The sequence below is a fragment of the Haemorhous mexicanus genome, chromosome 28 (genome assembly GCF_027477595.1).
Source record: "Haemorhous mexicanus isolate bHaeMex1 chromosome 28, bHaeMex1.pri, whole genome shotgun sequence".
NCBI classification, from domain to species: domain Eukaryota; kingdom Metazoa; phylum Chordata; class Aves; order Passeriformes; family Fringillidae; genus Haemorhous; species Haemorhous mexicanus.
In genome coordinates, this window is record NC_082368.1 from 1,409,648 (window position 1) to 1,434,005 (window position 24,358).

Genomic DNA, 24,358 nt, shown 5'->3' on the forward strand with positions numbered 1-24,358 from the left:
GGGGCTGTTCTGTCCCCTATCCCCATGGCCCCCAGGTTCCCCAGTCCCCAGGCTGTCCCTTTTTCAGCCCCGGGTCTCAATTCCCTCAGAGCAGTGGGATCCATCTCCCCTGTCCTCTCCCCTGCCACCGCCTTCCTTGTCCCGGTCTCCAGCAGTGACACGGAGGTGGCAGAGGGTGGTGACAGGGCACACGGATGTGACAAGGGACATCTCTTTGCTACACTTCACGTGTCTCCATGATCACTTGGTATGACAGGTCCTCAGACTTTGTGGGGACATCTCTGGCTGTCCCCACCTTCTGGCTCCGTGTGCCTTCACCGCCACGGGGACAGAGCCAGCAGTGACCCGAGGGCCCAGCACCCAATGGTGGCAGCGGGGCCCCGGTGTCCCCGGCCCTCCCGGGCCGGCTGTCCCCGCCGGGTGGGCGCTGGGATCTGGCCGCGGCCGAGGCCGAGCCCTGGCCAGGCGCCAGCGGGGACGGGCGGCTGAATTGGGCTCCGGCCGCGCCGCTCTTAAAGGAGACGGAGCCGCCGGGGAACTGCCGGGAGGGACCTCGGGACGGGACCGGCACCTCTGGGGGGCCGGGCGAGGAGGGTCTGCCAGAGCAAGAGCCCGATCCTGTGCCCATCCCGGCCAGCTGTGCGCGGTACGTGGGGGATCCATCCCCGTCACTGTCCCCGAGCCGTGTGGGATCCCGGCTCTGTACGGGGACACACCTGAAGGGTGGGGAGTGGGGAATGTGGGGCCGCCTCCACATCCCAGCATTGTCTTGGAGAGCTTGGGGTCAGTGGGTGTGATGAGCTGTGCCAGTCACAGTGCCCACCCCTCCCCTGGGTACAGGAATGGGGGGCCCTGCCTCCATCCCAGCACCTCTCCTGCAGGGTAGGGATGGATGGACGCAGCTGGGTGGACCCAGTCTCCAACCTGGGGAACTCCTGGAGAACCTGGGGTTGGTGGACACAGGGTGAGTGGGCATGGGCTCCCATCTCCATTCTGGTGCACCTCCTGGAGAAGCTGGGATGGGTGAGATGGGATCCCACCAACATCCAGGGCCCGTCCAGAGAGTGTTGGGTGAATGGACAAGGGATGGATGGATGGATGGATGGATGGATGGATGGATGGATATCAGATGGATGGAAGTGAATTGGATGCATATGTGTGGAATGGGTGGATGTGAGGTGGGTGGACATGGAGCAGATGGACATGGATGGAATGAGTAGGCTCAGGATGGGTGGACACAGATGGGATGGATGGATGGATGGATGGACATGGATGGATGGACACAGTCTCCCCCAGCCCCCCAGAACCCCTCCCTACCCTGTCCTGCAGGGCTCTGCCCGCGGCTGCCCCTTGGCCCCGCGGTTCTGCAGCTGCCCTGGCCGGGGAAGGGTCCGGCCGGGGGGCCCAGGGGGCTCCGGGGGAGGGGCTGGCCGGGGGGCCCAGAGGGGGTTCAGGGGAGGGTCCGGGCGGGCGCGGGGGCGGCTCCGGAGGCGGCAGCGGCTCCGGGTGCGGGAATGTTTGTGCAGCTGGAGCCGATTATGGGGCGGGAGCGGGAGGGGGGAGGGGGGGCGAGGGGGTCGTGCAAGGGGGAGAGGGATGTGCAGGCAGAGCAGAGAGTGTGTGCTGGGGGCTCCCCACCTGCGTGGAGCGTGAGTGGAGGGTCCCCAGGCACCCCCGTGCCCATATGGGGTGCCACCCACTCCGACCTGTCCCGTCACAGGCACTCTGCGTGTGCCCCCGCCCCACACGCGTGTGCAAACGCCGGGGACACGCCAGGGACACGTCGGGGACGTACCTTCGCACCTTCGGGCTGTGGGTGCCCCTCAGGGCCCGCGGGGTCACTGCCCTCACGCAGGGGATCCCCAGCCCGGCCCCAGCTCTGGTCCCTGCGCTCAGCTCACTCCGGTCCCTGCTGACGCCCTGAAGGCTCTCGGGGCTCGGGGGGCGCAGCCACACCAGGGGGCAGGGCGGTCTAGAGGCCATTGATTGTCCCTGCCCTGTCTGGGTGGGTGAAGGAGCCACCACTGCAGGGACCTTGGGGGTGCCCCCTCAGCCGTGCCCAGCTCGGCCCCCCTGATCCGGCCCCGATTGCCCCCTGGAGATGGAGCAGGGGAAACCAGTGACAGGGGAAGGGGGGATGGCAACCCCAAAACAGAAAATTGGGAGTGCCTCCCCATGGCACCTGGGGCCACCCATCAGAGGACACCCCAAAACCCAGAATTCCCCCATCAGGGTTTAACCCCTGCTCTGCCAGGACCATGACACTGTCTGATCCCACTCCCTGTTTCCATTGTTTTTACCCCAAAACAGCTGGTTCAGGTTGGACAAATTACTCCCTTGGCTCAATGTCCCAATTTTTATTCCTTATTCTTTATTTTTATTAGTTGTTGTCATTATTATTAATAAGGGGAAAGAAAACACCCCCCAGCATGGCAAATGACCGGCTTGCCTTTGCCTCCACTGGAAAGGGATGGATTGAATGGATGGATGATGGATGGATGGATGGATGGATGGATGGATGGATGGATGGATGGATGGATGGATGGATGGAGGGATGGATTGAATGGATGGATGATGGATGGATGGATGGATGGATGGATGGATGGATGGATGGAGGGATGGATTGAATGGATGGATGATGGATGGATGGATGATGGATGGATGGAGGGATGGATTGAATGGATGGATGGATGATGGATGATGGATGGATGGAGGGATGGATTGAATGGATGGATGGATGATGGATGGATGATGGATGAATGGATGGATGATGGATGGATGGATGATGGATGGATGGATGATGGATGGATGGAGGGATGGATTGAATGGATGGATGGATGGATGATGGATGGATGGATGGATGGATGGATGGATGGATGATGGATGGATGGATGGATGGATGGATGATGGATGATGGATGATGGATGGATGGATGGATGATGGATGGATTGACGGACAGACAGACTGTGTCTCTGCCTGCACCACCCTCTGCCCCTACCCTCACCCTGTGCCTGCTGGGTTTCAGGGGTGAATGTGGGGTTCAAAACCTGTTTAATGTTCTTTTTTGGGGTGGGTTCATTAAATCCAGGGACAGGTCCAGTGCCAGGATGGGCAGACTCTCCATAATGCCAGGATGTGCCTGGTGCACACAGGCTCCTGCTCATAGACCCTGAGTTTCACCCACAGGTCCCTGGCTTTTCCTTCATCAAAATCCTCCATTACCTGCCTGAAGCCTCCTTTTGGGGCTTTGATGCATCATCCCTCCATTTCTGAGAGTTTTCTTACGTGGAATTTGGAGGACCACAGGGCTGGCTCCATCCTGGTGCTGCAGGATCTGGCTGCCATCAGTGTGATGAGCTGGGAGTGGCTGGGTCAGGTCTCAGAGCCAGAGATCCCAGCAGCTGCTCCCTGAGCTTTTCCCACTGCAGGGAGGCAGATGAGGGGGTTGAACGGCCCCCTCAGCCCCCCAGTTCCACACAGACACCCCTGACCCATTAAACATCATCTGCTGGGCACCAAAACCTGGCTGCTGAAGTGGGCATTGGTGCCACCTCTCTGTGCCTCTCCCCAGGGCTGGCACCTCCTGGGGGAATCTCACAGTGACATTGGGATCTCACAGTGACATGACTCCCCAGGAGCATCAAGGGGCAGGGTTTTGGTTTTATGCCGCAGGGTTTTGGTTTTATTCCCCATTTGATATAAACCTGACCCTTTCCGTTTTATACCTTTTCCAGTGGCAGAAAGGGGCTGCTCTGAGGGCTGTTCGGGGACACAGCAGGATGGGCTCGGGCGTGGGTGGCTTTGGGGGGCTCAGTGTGATTTGGGGGCTGTTTTCTGACCAGCTGAGGGTGCAAGGCCGGGCTTGCCCCCACCCTGTGCCCCTGCTGCGGGCAGTGCTCCGGAAGCAGAGAAGGGGGTGGGAGGGGAGGGGACAGTACTGGGGAACACAACGGGAACGGTCTGTCCCACGCAGTGCGGCCCGGGAGGGGGACAGGGTCCCCCTTGTGGGGTCGGGGACACACGGAGAGGGACACAGGGCCAGGATCCTCCTCAGGAACACAGGAACCGCAGAGGTGCCATGGCCCTGCTGGGCTCTGCTCCCTTCCCGGGGCTGTCCGGGGCGCCGAGGGGTCCATGGGGATGTGGGTCCTCGGGGACCCCCAGCAGGACGTGCCCCCTCCAGCGCCGGACCCACGGCTGGGGATGTTCCGGGCGGGACCCCCCGCCCCCGCCCAGCCCCAGCGGCTTTCCCGGTTCCCCGACCCCGCGCAGGTCCCGCTCGGGACCCCGACCCCGGGCCCGGTGTCCCCCGCTCCTTCCCGGGAACGCGGGCACGGCGACAGACATCGCGACACGCCCATTGGCCACGCCCATTCAACGACCGCGCCCATAGATGACGACACACTTACCACAGACTACGCCCACGTCCCTGGAGACTTCCCGCCTATGGAAAGGCCCCGCCCCTTCCCTGGACCACGCCCCTCTCCTCGCCCTCGCGCCCTTTGCCTGCCACGCCCCCTGGCCAAAGCCACGCCCCCAGCCCACACCACACTCCTCATCCTCGAGGTGTGCTGGGCGCAGACCCCGCCCAAAGCCCCGCCCCTGATACGTCACCGCCTCAGCCCCGCTCTCTCCTCGCCCCTTTCAACCACGCCCTTAAGACCACGCCCGCTCCAACGACCGAATCAGCTCATTAGGCCACGCCCCTTCCACCGCCCCAACGGACACCACGCCCCCTGCCCTCTGCGCAGGCGTCGTTCAGTAGACACCGCCCCCTAGTCCCGCCCCTCCGCCCTCCCAGCTCGTTCCGCCGCACGCGCGCGGGGACTGCAGTTCCCAGCATGCCGCGCGCGCGGAAGGGGCGTGGCCGCGGCGCCGCTTCCGTGCTGGCGGCGAAGCGGAGGAGCGGCAAGATGGCGGCGGCGGCGGTGCTGGAGCTGCAGCGCGCGCAGTCCCTGCTCTCCACCGACCGCGAGGCCTCCATCGGTATCCTGCACTCCATCGGTGAGCGCCGGTGCGCCGCCCGCGCCGCCCGCGCCCCGCCGCTGCCCGCGTCGCGCGGAGCCCCGCGCCGCTGCCGCTGCTGACTCACCGTGCGCGCCGGGCGGGTGCGCGGCCTGGGCCCGGCCCCGCGGCGCTGCCCCGCGCCGGGACGGCACCGGCGGCGGCCCCCGCACGTGCGGGCACGGGCGGCAGGAGCCGTCCGTGCCTGGCGGCGCGGGGGCCGCGCTCCGGGAGCCCGGCGGCGGGGCCGGTGCCCGGTGCGTGTCCGCGGAGCCGTTCGGAGCAGCCCCCGAGCCGGGCCGGGAGCTCCTCCCCGTCCGGCTGGAATGAACGCGCCGGCCCGGGATCCCCCATCGGCGTGTGCCGGTGCCGGTAGCGCGGGGTGTCGCGGCTCTCGGTCGGGGTGGTTCGCGGCGGGTTTGGGGCGCGGTGTCACGGCCCGGTCCGGCCGTGCCCTAGGCCGGGAGCGCTCCGATGTTCGCTCCCGCAGCGCTGCCGTTCCTCCGGTGCTGACTCGCACGGAGGTTTCCCGGTGCCGCGGCCGAGCTCCGCTCCTGACCGGAGCTCCCTCAGGGATCGCTCCTTCCAGCCCGGGCCCCTTCGGGCCGCGCTGCCGCGGCGCTCGGTGCTTTGGAGGGGGTGCGGGTACCGCGTGGGGCTGGGGCGTGCTCGGGAGTCCTGGGTGCAGCAGGAGGTCTTGGTTCTGGTGACCTCTGCGGAGATGCTGTCAGCCCGCTGTCACTGTACTGTCACCGCGCTGTGTCGGGAGAAGTTTTCCGAGTGTCCCCGTTGGAGCTGTCGGTGCTGCCAGGCTCTCAGAGCTGTGTTTGTCCCGCAGTGTTTTGCTCGTTCCTCAGCAGGAGGTGCCGTTCTCGGGGTCGGGCTCAGTCTGGACTCAGCCCCTGGTGTGGGTGGAGAGCATCAGGAGTGGCCCTGACAGTGTTGCTGTGACGCTTTTCTCCTTTAGAGCAAGGTTCCCACACTTTGGGTAGGGAATTACAGGGGTGAGAGCCACAGTTGCAGTGCCCTAGAGCCGGGGTTTTGGTTTTGTTTGTGTGGAAGGCAGCAGGGAGGGAAGGGCACTGTGTGGTGGATAACTCACATGGAGCTGCTGCTGTGCACACTGGGGTTGTGCTGCTGGCTGTCACTTGTCCCTTTATCTGCCTCGGAGCAGAGTCACTCCCTGGAGCAGAGGGTGGTGGCACTGCCAGGACTCAGCACTGGCAGCAGGTGTGACACCAGAGTGGGGAGGGATGTACTCACCTCACTTTGCTTGTGCTGCACTTTGTCCGTGGGATCTCAGCTTAATACACAAAGCAGCGACATCAGCAATCCCTGAGTGGAGTATCCAACCCCAGAAGTGCCATTAAATGTCTCTTATTTGGCTCTAGTGTGTTCTGGTGGGTGATGCTGGTTCTGAGTGACACTTGCACAGCTGGACAAGCTGAGATTGTTCAAACCTGGAACTGGAGAGAGCAGGGGGCATATGTGGGCTGCTAAAGCCCCTGTGGAGCACAGACAGAGCACTGCAAACTTCCCTGCACTGGATGTAAACTTCCCAGGCCTCTTGGGGCAAGCTGAACTCCCTGGTGCCTCTTGGAGTAGGTCCTGCTCGGGGCACACATCCAGGAGCTAAGCAGCAGGGATGGTTTTCACCTCAAACACCACTCAAGGCAACTTTCCTGCTCTTTCTCTCCCCAGTGAAACGTGATGTCCAGGAAAACGATGAGGAAGCAGTGCAAGTCAAAGAGCAGAGCATCCTGGAGCTGGGGTCACTGCTGGCCAAGACTGGGCAGGCAGAAGGTGAGCCTGAAATCAGGAACTGAGGTAACAGGCAGGAGATCCTGCGGCCAGTGCTATTTAGTCTTCTTACTTAGTGGGGTAGCAGGAAAAACAGCTTTTGGCAGGAAATGTTCTCTCAGAGACAGGACAGAAACTAAAAACCAAATAAAGAACATAAATAATAATCTGGTGTTGCTTGGCCCAGTGTTCCAAGCAATGCACAGTTCAGTCGGTGGCCTTTGATGTGGGGCAGTTTCTGGATGGGTGACTGAAGTTTAGCTAAGTTGTTCTGTTTGAGATGAGAGGTGTCCCCTGCTTGGTTTCAAATGGGAAAGTTTGTCCCATGAAATATTTTCTCACCAGCAGCTCCTCTCACAATCAATTGATTTATCTGCTGGCCATTACATCAGCAGCCCCTGTCCAGCTCTGCAGGGGACAGTCCCTCTATTGTGAGTGTGTGAGGGGACAGGGGTGGAGTTGAGTTCTCTGTTCAGTGATGATTTGGAGTCTGCTCCTGTTTCCTAGAGAGCTCAAGGCAGCAGTTGGTTGTTTTGCACTCAGCAGTTTAGGGCTGTGCCTTTCCCCTGGAGCGTTTCAGGACACTCTGTGTTCTGTGCTTGGGCTGCAGCCCTGGGCAGTGGAAATGTTTCCTCTGGGGTGGGGAAGCACCCAGCAGGTTCCATCCCACTGCAAGGGACACCAGGCCTGACTTCAGAACAGCTCATGGAAAGTTCCTGAGGGCTCAGCCAGGGCTCCAGGTCACAGTTTGTATCTGTTGTGAAATGTCCCTTGGTGTCCCACTGGGAAACTCCTGTTGGGCTGGGCCATGACACTGCTCTGTGCTGGAATGAGCATTCCAGCCCTGGTCCCACTGTGGGTGGCACTTGGACAGGGCTGGGGATGGTGGGTGACTGGTCCTGAGAGGTGCTGTCCTTGTCACTTCACTCAGGTGTCCACCTCTGATTCCTGCTGGGGGCTGCCTTTAGGGTCTCTGGGGAAAAACAAACCCCTCCAGCACAAGGTTTTCCTGCTCCTGCAGGACAGAGGAAGCTGCTGTGCGAGTGCCCTTTCCTGGCTGAGTTCAGGAGCTCTGTGGGTGTCTGGGCTGTACCAGCGCCCTTTGCACCCTGGTGTTTGCTCTGCAGAGATCACCAGACATGGCTGGGCCCTGCAGCAGGGGAGATGTGTGTGTTTGGGTAAAAAGGGGGAAATCAGAGGCTCTTCAGGTCAGTGTGGATGTGCTGCTGGTGAGCAGAACTGAGGGCAGAGTTCTTGTGGCCTCCTCAGCTCTGCAGAGCTTGGGGCAGGGTTGAGTTTAAGCTGAAGTTTGGCACAAGGATAAAGAGCTCCAGGGTTTCCCAGAGGGTGCTAATTGACAGATTTATTTTCTTTCAAGGGGAAGGCTGAGGAATTGGAAGTAACACTGTTAACTCATCAGACTCAGGGCTGTGAGGGGGCAAACATGGAATGTATTTGTGGTCTGTTAAAGGTACCAATAACTGCAGAGTGAGTGTGTTCTGGAGGGAAGGAAATGGACTTAGTGCCATTCAGAAGCCAGTTGTGTGTGTGCAGCTCAGAGGGAGATCAGCAGGACCTGGAGGTGTTTTCTGGAGTTATGGAGCTGGAGGATCAATGACAGGGTACCCTGGCTTAGGGTGCTGCTGGGGGAAGAGCTCAGGCCCTTCCCCTCCTGTCACCTTTCTGGGTAGCAGTGGCAGGTCAGGGGCAGCAGCACCATCACCAGGTACAGCTGCTCCCAGAGCCCCCAGTGCTGGGCACACACTTGGATTTCATCCTGTGGCTTTCACTGCGCAGGGTTTGGTTGTAGGCAGTGGAACTTCTTGTACAGCTTTGAGGGGTTCCAGTGGCCAAAGAGGTGGTGGCTGCACTGTCCCTGGAAGTGGATAAATTAAGTTCTGTTTGTTCTAAATCTGCACTTTGGGATGTTTAGAAACCTTCCAGTGCCTTAATGGGCTCCAAGAGCTGGAGAGGGACTTGGGCAGGACCCAAGGAATGGCTTCCAGTGCCAGAGGGCAGGGATGGATGGGATATTGGGAATGAGGAATTGTTCCCTGGGAGGCCCTGGCACAGGGTGCCCAGAGCAGCTGGGGCTGCCCCTGGATCCCTGGCAGTGCCCAAGGCCAGGTTGGATATTGGGGCTGGGAGCAGCCTGGGACAGTGGGAGGTGTCCCTGCCATGGCAGGGGTGGCACTGGATGGGCTTTGAGGTCCCTTCCAATCAAAACCATTCTGTGATTCTGTGACTCTACTGAACTGCAGCCTTTGTTTACAAAAAGAACAATGATACAAGTGACCCCCTTCAATCCTTAATCTTTATCAAGCAGATAAACTTGTAGATTGATTACTTTTCTGTGTGACAGTTCCAGATTTTTATAGCATTTCACAGAACTGTAGGGTTGGAATAACTGGGATTGGCAGTTTGGATATGTGCAGTGTTAGCTGGTGGGAGCACTTCCCTGAGGATGAGCTGCAGGCTTCATTTTCCAGAGCTGCTGCTCATCACTCCTGCAGAGCTGTCAATCCCACCCCTTTACCAGGCATTGCATTTTCTTTAGAAAAATAAAATCCTAAAAATAGTTGATGGTTATGTTGGTAGGAGAGAGAAATTTCTGTGGGAACTTTGAGCCTGCCTGGCTGAATGTGGAGTTTGCAGAATGCACAGCTGCATTCCAGCTGTTGACTTGGGATCTGCTTTCTGGGGAGTTGTGGGGCAGCTCTGGAGCACATCAGTGGATGATAAACACTGCAGTGTGTTCCACTGGAGTTTTCCTTCTTTGTTCTGCAGTTCCTGTGGGAAAGAGTGTGTTGGGCACTGATCCCACTGGTCCTGAGGAGCTGGGGGAGGCAGGGATGCACAGGAGGAGGGTTCCCTGGTAGTGCTTGGGAGCTGATGTGTCTTGGAGAGGCTCAATTAGGTCCAGAGCTCACCTTTCCCAGCTCCCAGATGCTGGAGAGGAGCTCTGTGCACAACTGATGTGATGGATTGGCTGTGCTTGTTTGTTTGCTGTGTATGAGACCAAAGCATTTGACTTGCATTAAAATGATTTGGATTTGCATCCAGGACTTGTGCTGGAGATTAAATAAACCCCAGAACTGTGTGGTGTGGGAAAAGTCATGGAGCAGCAGGTTCCTTGTGGAGTGAAGACTGCCTGCAGGTTGCAGTCTGAGGTGTGGAAGTAGCTGTGCCTTAAATGTAGAAAAAACTGCTTGTTTATGCTCTGGCAGAGAGAAAATGAAACTTTTCTGGTAGCAGGTGTGGCACCATGTGGTGTTTCTCTACTGAGTGTGGGTGCTGTGCTGGGCTCAGGATCTCCTGCTCTGCAGTTTGGGAATTAAAGCTGAGGATCACACTCAAGTTAAGTTCTGTTTGTTCTAAATCTACACTTTGGGCTTTTCAGAAACCTTCCAGGAGCTGCAGAGGGACTTGGACAGCACACAGGGAATGGCTCCCACTGCCAGAGGGCAGGGATGGATGGGATATTGGGAATGAGGAATTGTTCCCTGTGAGGGTGGGCAGGCCCTGGCACAGGGTGCCCAGAGCAGCTGGGGCTGCCCCTGGATCCCTGGCAGTGCCCAAGGCCAGGTTGGAAGGGGCTTGGAGCAGCCTGGGACAGTGGGAGGTGTCCCTGCCATGGCAGGGGTGGCACTGGATGGGCTTTGAGGTCCCTCCCAATCCAAAACATTTTGGGATTCTATGATCAGTATGAGTAATTGGAAAAAGTGAATTCTACATGTTAAGGATGTGATAAATGAGATTTATCAGGCTTGATTAAACTTAAAGTAAATAGGTTAAAAAAATAAAAAATATGAAGAATAATTTGTAGATATTAATAGGATATTGTTATAACAATTAACATTCTTTTGCATTACTGCTAAATGAAATACAGAGGAATCCTTGTTTACATTTGGTTTTATTGGAATCCTTCCAAACTGAAATTCTCCTGATACTCCTCCATATACTAATTGAAATAAAATTAGACTAATCTCTTATTTTAGTTTTGATTTAGTACCAGTTTGGTGTAAATGTGTTTTGAATTAGTCATTCCCAGCTTTGTTTTGATTTTGCTTTTCTGTGGAACCTTGTAAACACAGTAGTGTGAGATCCACCTGATATTTGGGTGAGACTTGGAAATCTGGGGCAGAGAGCTGTGATTTCAGTGGGCAGACCTGGTGTGCTGATGAGTCAGCACTGAACCCTGCCCCTGCAGGATCATCTTCCCAAACTGGGAGCAGCCCTGTCCAGGACCTCCCCAAAACCACGTGGTGTTTGTTGTAGGAGACTTTTCACTTGTGCTCTGCAGTTCCACCACGTCCAGCATTCCTTAGTGGCTCTGAGTGCTGGAGCTGCTGTGCTGTGACTGACACATTCCTCTGCTCCCTGGCTATGACAGCTTCAGTGTTTCTCCATTAAAAAAAAAGACATTTCCTTTTCCCACCTCTTATAAAGACAGGTTTTATAACTGTGAATTAATGAGGTGACTTAGAAGAGAAATGTAGTTAAGTGAGGTCAGAGCTGATCAGATAAAGGTGGAGTTGGAGTGTTAAGGAATATGATTTTCTAGTGGTGGAGCACAAGGTGTATCCCACATCCTGGGCTTGGCTAGGTGGGGCAGATTAAAGCATGGAACTGTGAGTTAGTAAAAACACACCTAAATGATAAACTCCCTCCTGGATTTTATAGAAAAATCCCCAAGCATTTAACAGATCCTTACATTTTAATGGTGAGGCAGTTACAGCTGGTGGTGACTGGGCAGCTGCAGTGGCAGGCTGTGCTGGGGTGAGGCTGCAGCCCCCAGTCCCTGTGCAGTCCCTCTTTGCTCCAGGGCTCTCTGCAGGTGACATTTATCACTCTGTTCCTTGGGTGATGCTGAGAAACCACCTGGGAAACATTTGCTGTGACAAATCCTGCTGGTGCATGTGATGTGTGGCTGCTCCAGCTGGGCTCAGCTCTTGGCTGGGGGGTGCATCTGATGTTTTGGGGTTTTTGCAGAGCTGGGAGGACTCCTGAAGTATGTGAGGCCCTTCCTGAACTCCATCAGCAAGGCCAAGGCTGCGCGTCTGGTGCGCTCCCTGCTCGACCTCTTCCTGGACATGGAGGCAGCCACAGGACAGGAGGTGAGGCTGCAGCTCCAGCACCAGGCTGTTCCTCAAAAGCCTGCAACACCATTATCTGACCTAGTTTGCTTCTCACTGAAGAATTATTCATGTCAGGAAGCAGAGTTTTAATGCATTTGGATGTATTTTATAAATAAAACATCAGATAATTGAATTTATAACCATGTTTTTCTGCAGGTCTCTCCCTGCTGCAGTTTAGGAGTGATTCCCACCACGGGCATTTGTCTTAGATTCTTCTTGCTTCCTCAAGTTGTGCCAAGGGAGGCTTAGATTGAATATTAGGGAAAATTCCTTTGCTGAAGGGGTTGTCCAGCCCTGGCTTAGCTGCCCAGGGCAGTGGTGGAGTCCCTGTCCCTGGAAGGATTTAAAAGTCCTGGGGATGTGGCACTAGGGGGCAGGGGTCAATGGTAGCCTTGGCAGTGCTGGGGGAATGGTTGAACTCAGTGATCTTAGAGGGCTTTTCCAGCCTCAGTGGTTGTAGGTGCAGCACTGGGAAGGTTTTGTAGTGTGGTCGGTGTTGGGAATGTGTTCCCAGGCAGCTTGGAGCAGGAATGGTGCAGGTGGTGTGGGATGGCACAGAACTGCAGGAGCCACTGCTGGGGGGCTGTCCAGGAGCTGGTCAGGATTGCAGCTGGACACACCTGTGATGGTGTTTCACTGCACAGAGACACAAAAGTTACTCCTGAAGCAGGAGTGGAAAGGTTTGGCAGCTGCCAGGTGTCAGCTGCTTCAGTGGATGAGCTCCCCCAGCAGAAAACCTGAGACAGTGCCCAGTTAGGATTCACTCCATTCTCATCAGCTCCATAGGATGCAGTAGTCTTAAATTTTCTTTTTTCCCCAGTTGTTGTTTTTTTGGGAGCAGGATAAGGGCAGGAGCACCTTGGGAGTGCTTCAGGCTGTGCTGCCCTGCAGAGAGCTGTGCTGGCACAGGAGGGCTCTGTGCAGCAGGTTAGGGACAAAACCCACCTGAAACCTGCACTCTGGGACTTGGAGACTGCAGGCTGGAGAGGGTCTGCCATGCTGAGGGGCAGGTGACAGTCTCATTAGCCAAATTAGCACAAAATTAGCCAAATTGGAACTGTCATCATCTAGGGCAGGTTACCCAGGCAGTGTCCCTTGTTTGCTGCTCAGTCCTTGTGGCTTGTGGGTGAGGAATGGTGACAGAATGTTTTCCCCCTCTTTCTTTAACAGATGAGGTCAGGGGAAATGGGGTGGGATGTTCAGGTGAGAAGGGAGAGCTCCCAAAAGTGTCAGGAGAAAATGAGCAGCTACAGGCTTTTCTCAAGGTTATTTGGTGTGAAGGACAACATTCAAATGCAGTTGCAGTGGAGGAGCAGGTTGGAGTCATGGTGATGGAAATAAAAAGTCAGTAGAAACAGTAATTTTAGAGTATATTCTGAAGCCAAACCCAAAACCTTAAGGAAAGATGACATCAACCTGTGAGGTCCTTGATGCATCAATCTCAAATCCTTTCAGAAATGTTCAGAGGATTGTCTGCTTCCCAGGGCAGCTCACATCCAGAGTGCTCCCAGGAGCCCAGTAAAGCAGTGAAACTGGAGATTTCTCCAGCTCCTAATGCTCCTGCTATCACCCTGTAATAAATTGAGACTTCATAATGGCTTTTCATAAAATGTTCACGTTTAATAAGCAGTGAGGAGGAGCTGACAAGGCTGCAGTGTTGAGCTGCAATCCAGAGGTTTTGGGAAGAGCAGTTCCTGAGCCTGGCACCACAGGATGACTTACTGTGTGTTATGGACCAGATAAGATGCAGTAATATCTGAGCTGAAGCAGTCCTGCTTTATCCATCAAGGGAGTCTCAGCCTGAAAAACATGGGAAGACTGTGAGTTTCTTTGCTGTGCTTTCAAACGATGGATGAGGCCCCCAAAGCAGAGCCCAGCACCTCTGCTGCTTTACACAGATTACTTGATCTATCCAGGCCCTAAAACACATAACATTTTATTTTCTTTATTGAAAATACACCGTGATTGTGGGTTTAAACTCTGGGAGAGCTTTATTGCTTACCCCAAATGCCTCCATTTAACACCTCTGGTGTTGTTGGGAGGTATTTGGGGTGGGCACTGACAAAGAAAATGTCTAGAATTGACTTAATTCTTTCTGCTCCCTTTAAGGTTGACCTGTGTTTAGAGTGTATTGAATGGGCCAAATCAGAGAAAAGGACTTTCCTACGCCAGGCTCTGGAGGTAGGTGCCACATCCCAAACATGTGCAGCAGCATCATCCCCTTGTCACATTCAATACCTGTAAAAGTAGAGCACTTGTGTGCTGTTCAGATCTTTCTCTGTGTCAGAGGAGGGCATTAATTACACTGAAATTCTCCTTAAAAATGCAGGGTTTTACTCCTTGTGCAGGAGGCCTTGCACAACGGGACCACACAGTGTGACAGATACAGATTAATGTAGTGAAGTTGGTGCGGAGAAGAATACAAAGCTTCATTTTACAAAACAAATCTGTTCCGGCTTCCTCACAGCAGTTCCTTTTCTGTTCTCCAGGCGAGGCTGGTCTCTCTCTACTTTGACACCAAGAGGTACCAGGAAGCTCTGCAGCTAGGTGAGGCTCCCACTAGGTGGTGGTAAATCTTTGCTTTTCATTTACTCCTGGCAAGGAGAGCCAGCACCTGTCTCCTGTTCCTTGAGAGGTTTTGCAGGATTTGGGTCTTAATTTCTCAGTGCTGGTGCAGTTCTGGCACCTTTTGCTGTATCTGGGTGATGACAGCTCTAAGAGGTGTCTTTGTTCTCTCTGTTTTGCCATCCTTACCCATCTCACCTGGGCCTAAGGCCAGTTTGGGTGGAGCCTGGAGCAACCTGCCCATTTGAGAGTGGAATGAGATGAGCTTTAAGGCCCCTTCCAACTCAGCCCACTCTGGGATTCTTTGATTTGTTCATTGCAGATAATTTTGGGAGCTGTATCCAGAAGAAGGCCACAGGTTTGGCTCCTGCTGGAGCCTGCTGGAATATTCTGCTGTGGCCACAAAGGCTGAAGGGAGAAAAGAGCTTTTTTCCAATTTACTCAAGCACAGCCCCAGTAAAACCAGGAAGTGGCAAAACCTCTGTGGCTGTCATTAGCCAAGGTCTTAGGGAGGCTTTAAGAATTTGCCCCTGCACCACCCAAGGGATGGCAATGAACCAGTGAACTCCTGCTCTGCCCCAAAGCAGAGTAAAGCAGGACCTCCTACAGCTCCCCTGGTGCTTTTAAAATGCTCATTTTGCAAATGACTGCAGTGCTGTAAGTGAGGCTTAAGCTGTAATTGAGATTTAAGGTTCAAGTGAGGTTTGAGCTGTCAGTGAGGTTTAAGCTGTGAGGTTTAAGCTGTCTGAGGGGTGTTTGCACAGCCTGCTCTGCCAGGGCTGCATGGACACAGCCTGAACTGCTCACCTGGGACCCAGAACTTCTTAACATCTGTGGTGGCACGAGCCTGTGTCATGTCCAGAATCCCCTGGTGACATGTGTCTCATCAGAATATTGAGTTCATGGAATTAGAACTCATTTGCATAGGGATAGGCAATGAACTCGGGTTTAAAGTGATCAGAGGCCACACTCCAAAGCTGTGCTTAATTAATTTAATCCCTTGGCTGGTGGTGGGACAGCCTGGGGAGTTGGGAAGGTCTGTACCTCTAGGGCAGGCTCTGATGCCCTGTCAGGATGTCAGTGCTGTGCACAGCATTCCTGTGTGGCTGGGGAGGTGGCTGTGGCCATGGGGAGTAGGTGCAGGCAGAGTCTCTCAGGGATGTTTCCAGGGAGAATCTGTTTGTTTCTGCCCAGTTCTGCACTTTCAGCTCTGGTTATCAGCTCCTGAGCACAGCAAGGGAGAAGGAGGATTTTATCTCTGCTCACCCTAACTTACCTCTTCTGTGGGGGAAAGAAGGAGACAAGTTTTCTCTAGGATTGCTCATTCTGAGATCACAAAGCTGTCATGTGGCAGCTTGTCCTGGCATTTCTTAGGCTGTCCATTCCTGCCTCCTAAATCTGACCTGCAGATGTCCTGAGTAAAATCATTCCTTCCTCATCCCATGTTCTCAGGAGTTTCTTGAGAGTGCTCCATGCTGCCAAGGGGGCACTTGTGCAGCAGAGGGAAATCAACTGGGCACAGGTGCCAGGGTGACCATCCCAGCTGCCCAGCCCCTCCAGGACACTGTGCCGCCCACACCCCACCTCTGACACAAAACTGCTTCATCCTCCTGCTATGGACTGCCACTGTCCCCCCATTATTCCCTCTCCCTTGCTTTTCCTTGGAAGGACAGATTGTGTGAGCCCCACGTCCCTTCCTGTAAGCCCTGGCTGCTGGGGGAGGACAGATGGCCCCTGGGGAGGCTTTGGGTGGGTGTTTTGTGGGTGCTGATGATGAAGAGCAGCTCACAGTCCTGTCCTTGCCCTCTGCCAGGCTCCCAGCTGCTTAGGGAGTTGAAGAAGATGGATGACAAGGCACTGCTGGTGGAAGTGCAGCTCCTAGAGAGCAAGACTTACCATGCCCTGAGCAATCTGCCAAAAGCAAGAGCAGCCTTAACCTCGGCCCGGACTACAGCCAATGCCATCTACTGTCCCCCCAAGCTGCAGGCAGCACTGGACATGCAGTCAGGTGAGGCCTCCAGGCCAGGACAGCACCCAGGACTGTCCTGACACATCAGTTGTCTGATACTTGTGTTTTCTGAGAGAATCATGGGAGTGGTGCTTGCTGGGGCTGTCACATTCACATTTCCTGAAAAATTCCTTCACCCAGGATTTTTCTCCTGGGAAGCTGAGAAGTCTCAGAGAAAAAGGAAAACAATAATTATTTCATTTGTTTCTCCTCTGTTGTGCTCAGGTAGAATGTGTTTGGAGATTGTTTACCCATAGGTGATTGTTTAATTGGATTCTGCTGTGAGTTGTTTTCACTCTTTGGCCAATCAGGGCCAAGCTGTGTTGGGACTCTGGTGAGAGTCACGAGTTTTCATTATTATTTTTTTAGCATTCAGTAAGTATCCTTTCTGTATTCTTTAGTATAGTTCAGTTTAGTATTCTTTAATATAATATAGTATCATAAAATAATAAATTAACCTTCTGAGAACATGGAGTCATATTCATCATTCCTCCCTGCCATGAGGGACCCTGCCAATACAATAGTGGGGCCTCAGGATATCATCACTTCTGCCTCAGGTGGCATCAGCTGCAATGGTTTTGTTCCTGGCACTTTTCAGCCCAGTTTTGAAAGCTGCCAGTGGTGGAGGGTCCATCAGCTCCCCAGGTACTGCAGTTCCAGCCTCACACTGTGCTCCTGGCCCATTACACATTGTTCCTGACCCAGTTTGCAGGCATTCACCTCAAGTGCCCCAGGCTTGTCTGTCTAAAAATGTCCTTGTAAGAGAGGGTGTGGATTTTCTTCTGATAGACATGAGGCAAGGGGGGCACAGGAGGAAAGGTTTCTCTTCACTGAAGTCATAGATAAAGCACTGAACAACCAAATTGTTTGTCCTCTCCCAGTCATGCTCAGAGTTAACCTGTTTGTGCCTCTCCCAGGTATTATCCATGCAGCAGAAGAGAAGGACTGGAAAACAGCCTATTCATATTTTTATGAGGCATTTGAGGGCAATGATTCAATTGACAACCCCAAAGCCATCACTGCTCTGAAATACATGCTGCTGTGCAAAATCATGCTCAACAGGTAGGTGGCAGATGGTTCTGGGAAGAACTCTTCCTGCATTTCCAGGGAAGGGCTTTTTGTTGATGGGACTCAGAACTAATGGGCTCAAGCAGTGTCTTTGTCACCTGGTCAGTGCTCCCTAATTTGGGTTGTAGTCCTTTGCTGTCATTTGGGGATTTTTGGGGTGCTCTGGGGTTTAAGCTGACCATGTTCCTGTATAAATGCTCAGCTCCCTTCCCTCTGTCTGCAGCCCAGAAGATGTGCAAGCATTAGTGAGTGGGAAGCTTGCTCTGCGGTATGCAGGAAGACAGGTACAGAAACTTAACCCTTTCTATCTTCCTCTTACCCCAATGCTGCCTTATTCTTCTTGTCAAACACTTTGCTCTTTTCATACCAAAATACCTATCTCTCTTGAGCGTCCTGAATGAGATCCAGAACTGATTAAATTACCATGAGTCATTGCCAGAAGTCAGTTGCCATCAAAGGGTTTTACAGTGATTTTCACAACCAGAGAATTTGGGCTGCTTGCTTCATTTTCCCTGTTTTTCTCCTTCCTGCTCTTCTTCATCAGCTACAAACTGCCTGATGCCATCAGCTCCTTGTGTCCCTGCTCTCAGTAGCCGCTGCAGTGTTTAAATCTGAGTTACTGCTTTTACTTCACTTTAGGCAGTGCTGAGAATCCATTCCTGGTGGTGCAGCTCAGCAGGTGGGAGCAGGCAGTCAGGGAGGTGTGAAATCCCCTGCTTGTTCTGCCAAGAGAACCTGCCAGGCTGGGAAGGCCACCCTCAAACTCAGGGGTGCTTGTAGAAGGTGCAGGGTCACACTCCAGATGTGCCAGGGGCTGGGATCCTGCTGCCCTCAGGGGCTGTGCTCAGCCTGGGCTTTGCTGTGACGCAGGAGCTGCTGCTCCCCTCCCACAGGGGATTGGGAATCAGCAGAGCTCAGTGAGAAAAGGTCTGACAAGGGGATATCCCTCCTGCATCAGGAAGGGCAGCCCCAATCCTGCCTCATGCCTTTGCCCTGAGTGGCAGCTGGAGGCTCCTCCCCAGAGCAGGGGATCCTGGCTGTGCCCAGGCTTTGTGCCAGCCCTGAGCAGCAATTCCTGCTGGGGGATCAGGGAGAGAGCAGCCCTGGGGACAATCTTGGAATATCCCCAGTTGGAAAGGACCACAAGCATCCAGTCCAGCTCCTGGCTCTGCATGGGGCAGTCCCAGAAGATGGGGCAGCAGAAGCCTGGGGCTTGTGCCCCAGAGGCACCAGGCTGTCCTTGTCCTGTCCCCCACCTTGGGCTTTGTGCTGCTATTCTCTGCTGGGATTGCCACTGTGGGGTGTAAATGGGCTTGTTTGGGGATGAGGCTTTGGCTTCATTTCAGCAGTTGTGGGGTGTAGAGAAGGCTCATCCCTGATGCTGTCTGTGCTGGGTTGTCCATAGGAGCTGCTGCCCTGCCCCTGTCACTCAGCAGAGAAGTGGCTGTGCTGGAGGGCTCAAAATGGCCACATTCATTAAGCAAGTGCCAAAATGTGCACTTGCCTTAAAATCAGCATCAAACTCACTCCTAGCCTGCAGCTGGTACTGTCAGAGCTGGGTGCTTTGTCCCTCTGGAGATGTTTCAGGTCATGTCCTGCAGCTGCCTGGCTTCTTCTCCCCTCAGCAGCTGCTCTCCCTCTGCCTGTGGCAGTGACAAGGAACTTTCCTGGTTTGCTGTTTGAGCACATTCCCAGGGTACTGCACAGTTGGTATATTCACCCTGAGAGGAGAATCCAGAAGAAAATAACCTGCTCTGTTTCTCTTTCCCCACAGACAGAAGCACTAAAATGCGTGGCACAGGCCAGCAAGAACCGGTCGCTGGCAGATTTTGAAAAGGTGAGTCAGGGACACAGGGATAGGCCTGGCTGGGCAAAAACCAGTCAGAAATGCCAGGTTTGGAATGTTGGAGAAGCTGTTACATCCCACAGCAGGAAACCATGGAAACATTGATGGAAGGCAACAGTACATCAAGAAATACCCCCCAGCAAATAACTGGTTGGGTTTTCAGTGCGTGGGGGGTAAACTTGCTTGAACCCATTTACCCATATTTTTTTCCTTTTTACCTTTTTTTTTTTCTTTTTGGAGAGCCAAATCAGAAGCAGTTTTCCTTTAGGTGCTGTTCACTGGGATGTGTATCTTAACATTTTTCCTGGTTTCAGCAGGAATGCTGCAGAGCTCAGGGAGAGGATTCCCATGTCAGGGTCCAATCCTGTCATGCTCTGGGGCTCACTGAGCTCCCTCAGGGTGGAGATAAAAGGAGAGGCTGTTGTGACCTGCTGGCTTTTAGCTAAGTTAGGGATTGGATTAGCCATGGGGCTGGGCTGGTCTGGGAGGGGATCTCATCCTCAGAGGACCTTGAGGAGCTGTTGCTATGGGACTGATTTCCTCCTGCCGTGTCCCCACAGGCTCTGACAGACTACAAGGTGGAGCTCAGGGACGACCCCATCATAAACACTCACCTGGCCAAGCTCTATGATAATTTATTGGAACAGAACCTGATCAGAGTCATTGAACCCTTCTCGAGAGTACAGGTAAATGTTTCCAGCAGCACCTGGAGGGACTGGTCCCTCTGTCCCTGCTGCTGGGGGTGAGGGGATTGTTCCATATGAACACTTCTTACTCTGAGCTGCTCAGCACTTTCAGAGCTCAGGGTTCATCATGTTAAATCAAAAGGAGGAGGCAGAGGGGAGCTTTGGAAAGCCACATTCCAGAGTCATTACCCTTTCCACCTGTTTCTCTCATGTTCCCTGAGAGGTGGCTGGCTTTTAACCCCGGAGGTGACAGCATTTGGCTTTGAAGGCCTCTGTGCCATAGTCTTGGAGAAGAGATTTCACATTTCAGAGTGAAATGGCTTTAAGGGTCCAGTCCATCTTAGTTAAGATCAGGTGTGAAACCTGAAGGGCCTGAAGCTGCAGAATGGAGAAAGCCACTGGAGATATTTAGGCCAGAGCCTTTCCAGGCCCTTGAGCAGGTCCATGGAAGAGCCCCAAACCTCTGTGTTGTGTGTCCAGAGTGCAGCTAAAGATTAACTCAATGTTGGTCTTTCTTATAGATTGAACACATATCCAGCCTCATCAAGCTCTCAAAGGTAAGAACCTCACCAGAAATCAGTGCCATGTGTTCAGAGGGCACAGGAGTTGGGTTTAAGTGGCATTTCTCACTGGGAACTGAACATGAAGTGTGACACATGAGATCCGTAGCATTTCTAGGCACATCTCACCCTTGGGAGCTAAACTCTGAGCCAGGCAGCTCCTGGGAGGCATCAAGGCTTCCTGTGCTCCAGACTTCGCTGTGCTGTTCCCTTCCCCTATGGGTTTTACTCTTGGCTCTTGCTTTTTATTGGAGGCAGATTTTCCTCTGCTCTGTTGTGACCAGCTCAGCCTTCCCCCATGCCCTGTGTTTAATCCCCTGAGTCTTCCCAGGGGAAGAACCTTCCTGAGACCCTTAAGATCCAGGATCCAGCTAATCACCCTGCAGTGGCATTAGGGATGTGTCTGTCACACTGACTATGCAGTAACTGCTTTACAGATAATCCCAGACAGATTCAGTTTTAGGAGAATCTACTGTAATCCCAGCCAGTTGCACCCCAGTGCTGTTGTTTTGTACTGGCATTAAGGCCAGAGTTTGGGAAGTGAGCTGAGCTCAGCCTTTGTGATCACAGAATCACTGAATCGTTCAGGTTGGAAAAGGCCTCTGAGATCATTGAGTTCAGATATTCCCCCAGCACTGCCAAAACCACCCACGTCCCCAAGAGCCACATCCACAAATCTATTGAATCTGGTGATTTCACCTCTGCCCTGGGCTGGACAGTGCTTTCCATGAAGAAATTTTCCCTAATATCCAACCTAAACCTCCCCTGGCACACAGTGTGTTCCCAGACTAGCTTTAACACATCCTTAGTATTCAGATTAAAAGCTGCTCTGTGCCCCTGTGCCCAGAGAGGAGCTGCCTCTTGTGGGCCTTCCTGCTGCTGGGCAGGAGCTCAGCTGGGTGGATTAGATGGAACTTGGCCAACTCTTGTCTAAATCCTTGCTGAACTGAGTTAGAAAGTTCCAGAACCCCCACAGGTAAAGCCTGTGTGAAGTGACAGATACAGTGTCACCTGTGGGCCAAGGGACGTCCTGCTGCTCCCTCATTAACAGCTGCTCTCTGATTTCCTGAGGCATCTCCAGCGGGTCCAAGCCAGGCTCAGGGAGGAGCAGCTGGTGCTGAGCAGTGCTCATGTCCCACCAGGGCTGTCAGGTGTGCAGCAGCAAAATTCATGTGGTTTTATGTGTTCTGTGAGACTTTTAATTTTTCTGTTTCAATTTCAGGCTGAGGTAGAAAGGAAACTGTCACAGATGATCTTGGACAAGAAGTTTCATGGTGAGTGCATCCCTCAGCTCTGACTGCCCCATGTTTGCGTGAGCTGTGGCTGCAGTCCCCTTCCCCCTCTGAGCCTGGGGGTCCTGCTCAGGCAGCAGGGGTACAGGTGACACTCAGGGGTGACACTCAGGGGTGACAGTCAGGAGTGACAGGAGTGCTGTTCCTGCTGTTCCATTGGAGGGGACAGTCAGGAAGGCTCTTCCTGCTGCTCCATCTGCCTTCCCTAACCCAAGGGTTAATTTCAGAAATGCTCTTGGGTCACTCTTGCTGGGACAGCATCCAGGGACAGTGTGGGACCCCCCAGCTGGGCTGTCTGGCCAGGCTGGGCTCTCCCTCTTGGAGCTGCCCAGGGGTGTGGTCACCTTTCCCAGCTGTTTGTGTCCAGAACATTCCATAGGGACACCCCATGGCCAGTGGGGTGCTGTGGCTTGGCTGGGCCCACAGCAGGCTGCTGCCCCAATAACCCCTCAGGGAACCAGCTGTGCTCTTGGTTCTGTTGTCCCCTTGATTCTGTTGTCCCTGGATGTGTCTCAGCCAGGGCAAGACCTGGGAGCAGCACACTGGGCACAGAGCACTGTGGGGGGACAGAGCCCACCTGGGCACAGCTGCAGGATAGAGCAGCTGTGCTGAGCCACCCTGCTGGGCACAGGGCCTGAGGAGGCAGGGAGGTGGTAGGGAATGGACAGCCATGCTCATCTCCTGGGTGGCTTCTCAGGCTGTTCTCTGGGATGTAATTTTTTCTGGGAATGCTAAAGCAGTCCTGACCAAAATCAGCCAGTCCAGCCCAACACGTGAGCCCTTGCCAAACCCTGCACAGCCCCTGCAGATCTTCCTGGGGTAGATCCCTAATTCCTGCAGTCTGGAAGCTGTGATCCATCGAGCATCCCAGTGCTCACAGCAGCTTGTGCCCACAGGAATCCTTGACCAGGGCGAGGGTGTCCTGATCATCTTCGATGAACCCCCCGTAGACAAAACTTACGAGGCCGCCCTCGAGACGATTCAGAACATGAGCAAAGTAGTGGATTCGCTCTACAACAAAGCCAAGAAGTTGACATAGGTGAGTGGGGCCTCCCTGGGGGCCGCAGAGCTCCGGAGTCACTGCCGGACCCTGCCGTGTCCCTGAGCCTCGTTCCCTCTCCTGTCAAGTGATGTGGCTCTGTTTTCTCTTTGCAGAGTTGAATTTGCTAGCTGTCATTTGGAGAGTGTGTGTGACAGGAGAGTGAAACCTTTGGGAAAATGTTAGGAGACTTTTTTTTTTCTTCTTTGTTCTACTTTTCGCTCGGAAAGTTTTTAAACTTCCTCATCCGGTGCATCTTGTATTCCAGACGATGCGTGTTCCAGTTTCCATGTAATCTTTACTGGCCGAACTTTGTATCTGGGGGGGGAATATTGTTTAAACAAAGAGGGTATTCTAAATAAAAGGAAAAAGGCTTACACTACCTAAACATGTGCTTTCCACTTCCTGAGGGACGGCAGAGTTCAGCAGGGACAGCGTTTTGTTACCAGTAGGTGCCCAAAACCAGTTTGTTTCATCTCCTCCGCCCCGAAATGGGAGACGTGCTGGCGGTGTCCGAGCAGCCAACTCGATTCCATTTGTACTGAACCAAACAAACCCAAAATGTACAGACTGCTGGTTTCTTTTCCATCCTCAAGGCCTTCGACCCCCTGGAAGCAGCTCTGCGATGATTTTGCTGCAGGCTGGAGCCGTCGGCGCAGCCCCGGCCGCTCTGGGCAAAGGGGACGGCGCTGCTCTCCCTGGAGCCTGACTTTGCATGCTCTTGTTTGAGATAGACTTAGATTTCAATGTTCCCTCCCTCCCCACCTGCGCTGGTAGGAGGAGCAGGTGACCATGGGGGCCGGCTCCAGCTGTGCCTCTGCTGCAGCAGCGCTGAGCTCTGGTTCCCCACGTGAGGTGGGACAGCCCAGTGGGAGCCCCCTCCTGGGTCCCAAAGTCCTGGGGGCGGAGCGTGGTGTGTTCCAGCATGTTCCATTTTCTGGTGAGGTTTCCAGTAAGTTTTAATGCCATTTGGGCAGTGTAAGCTTCTGCATCTCTGTCCTGCTCATCTTTTTTTTTTCCTTTCCCCTCTGTCTCTATTTCTGTCTCCACCTTTTTCTTACAAAATTTGTATTTTGTAAAAGGATTCTGTTTTATCAGGAAGTATTTTGCCTTCATGCTGACTCTTAGACTGGCTGATTTTCCCCCTTTCTGTTCACATTTTGACCTCTCCGACCTTTTATTTTATTTTATTATTTTATTTTATTTTATTATTCTTAATTTCCATCTCCTCCAGTCAGTCACTGTTTGGGTTTTTGGCACCATCAATATCAAATGTACAAACGGTTCTTGCTAACCAACACCAGGTATATCTGATGTTCAGATGAGTTCCAATAAAGAATTTTTTTTTCAAA

General features: G+C 53.8%; 1 protein-coding gene across 1 annotated transcript; it reads left to right on the forward strand.

The window, feature by feature from the left end:
- Window positions 1-4,844: 4,844 nt before the first annotated feature.
- On the forward strand, window positions 4,845-23,394 carry PSMD11 (proteasome 26S subunit, non-ATPase 11). Its single transcript, XM_059869204.1, has 14 exons — window positions 4,845-5,004; window positions 6,706-6,807; window positions 11,797-11,921; window positions 14,052-14,123; window positions 14,432-14,489; window positions 16,321-16,515; window positions 17,433-17,577; window positions 17,807-17,867; window positions 19,358-19,420; window positions 19,990-20,115; window positions 20,637-20,672; window positions 21,898-21,949; window positions 22,864-23,006; window positions 23,123-23,394. Exons 1-13 carry the CDS (start codon window positions 4,914-4,916, stop codon window positions 23,004-23,006), a joined length of 1,269 nt encoding a protein of 422 aa, XP_059725187.1. The 5' UTR covers window positions 4,845-4,913; the 3' UTR covers window positions 23,123-23,394.
- The last annotated feature ends 964 nt before the right edge of the window (window positions 23,395-24,358 follow it).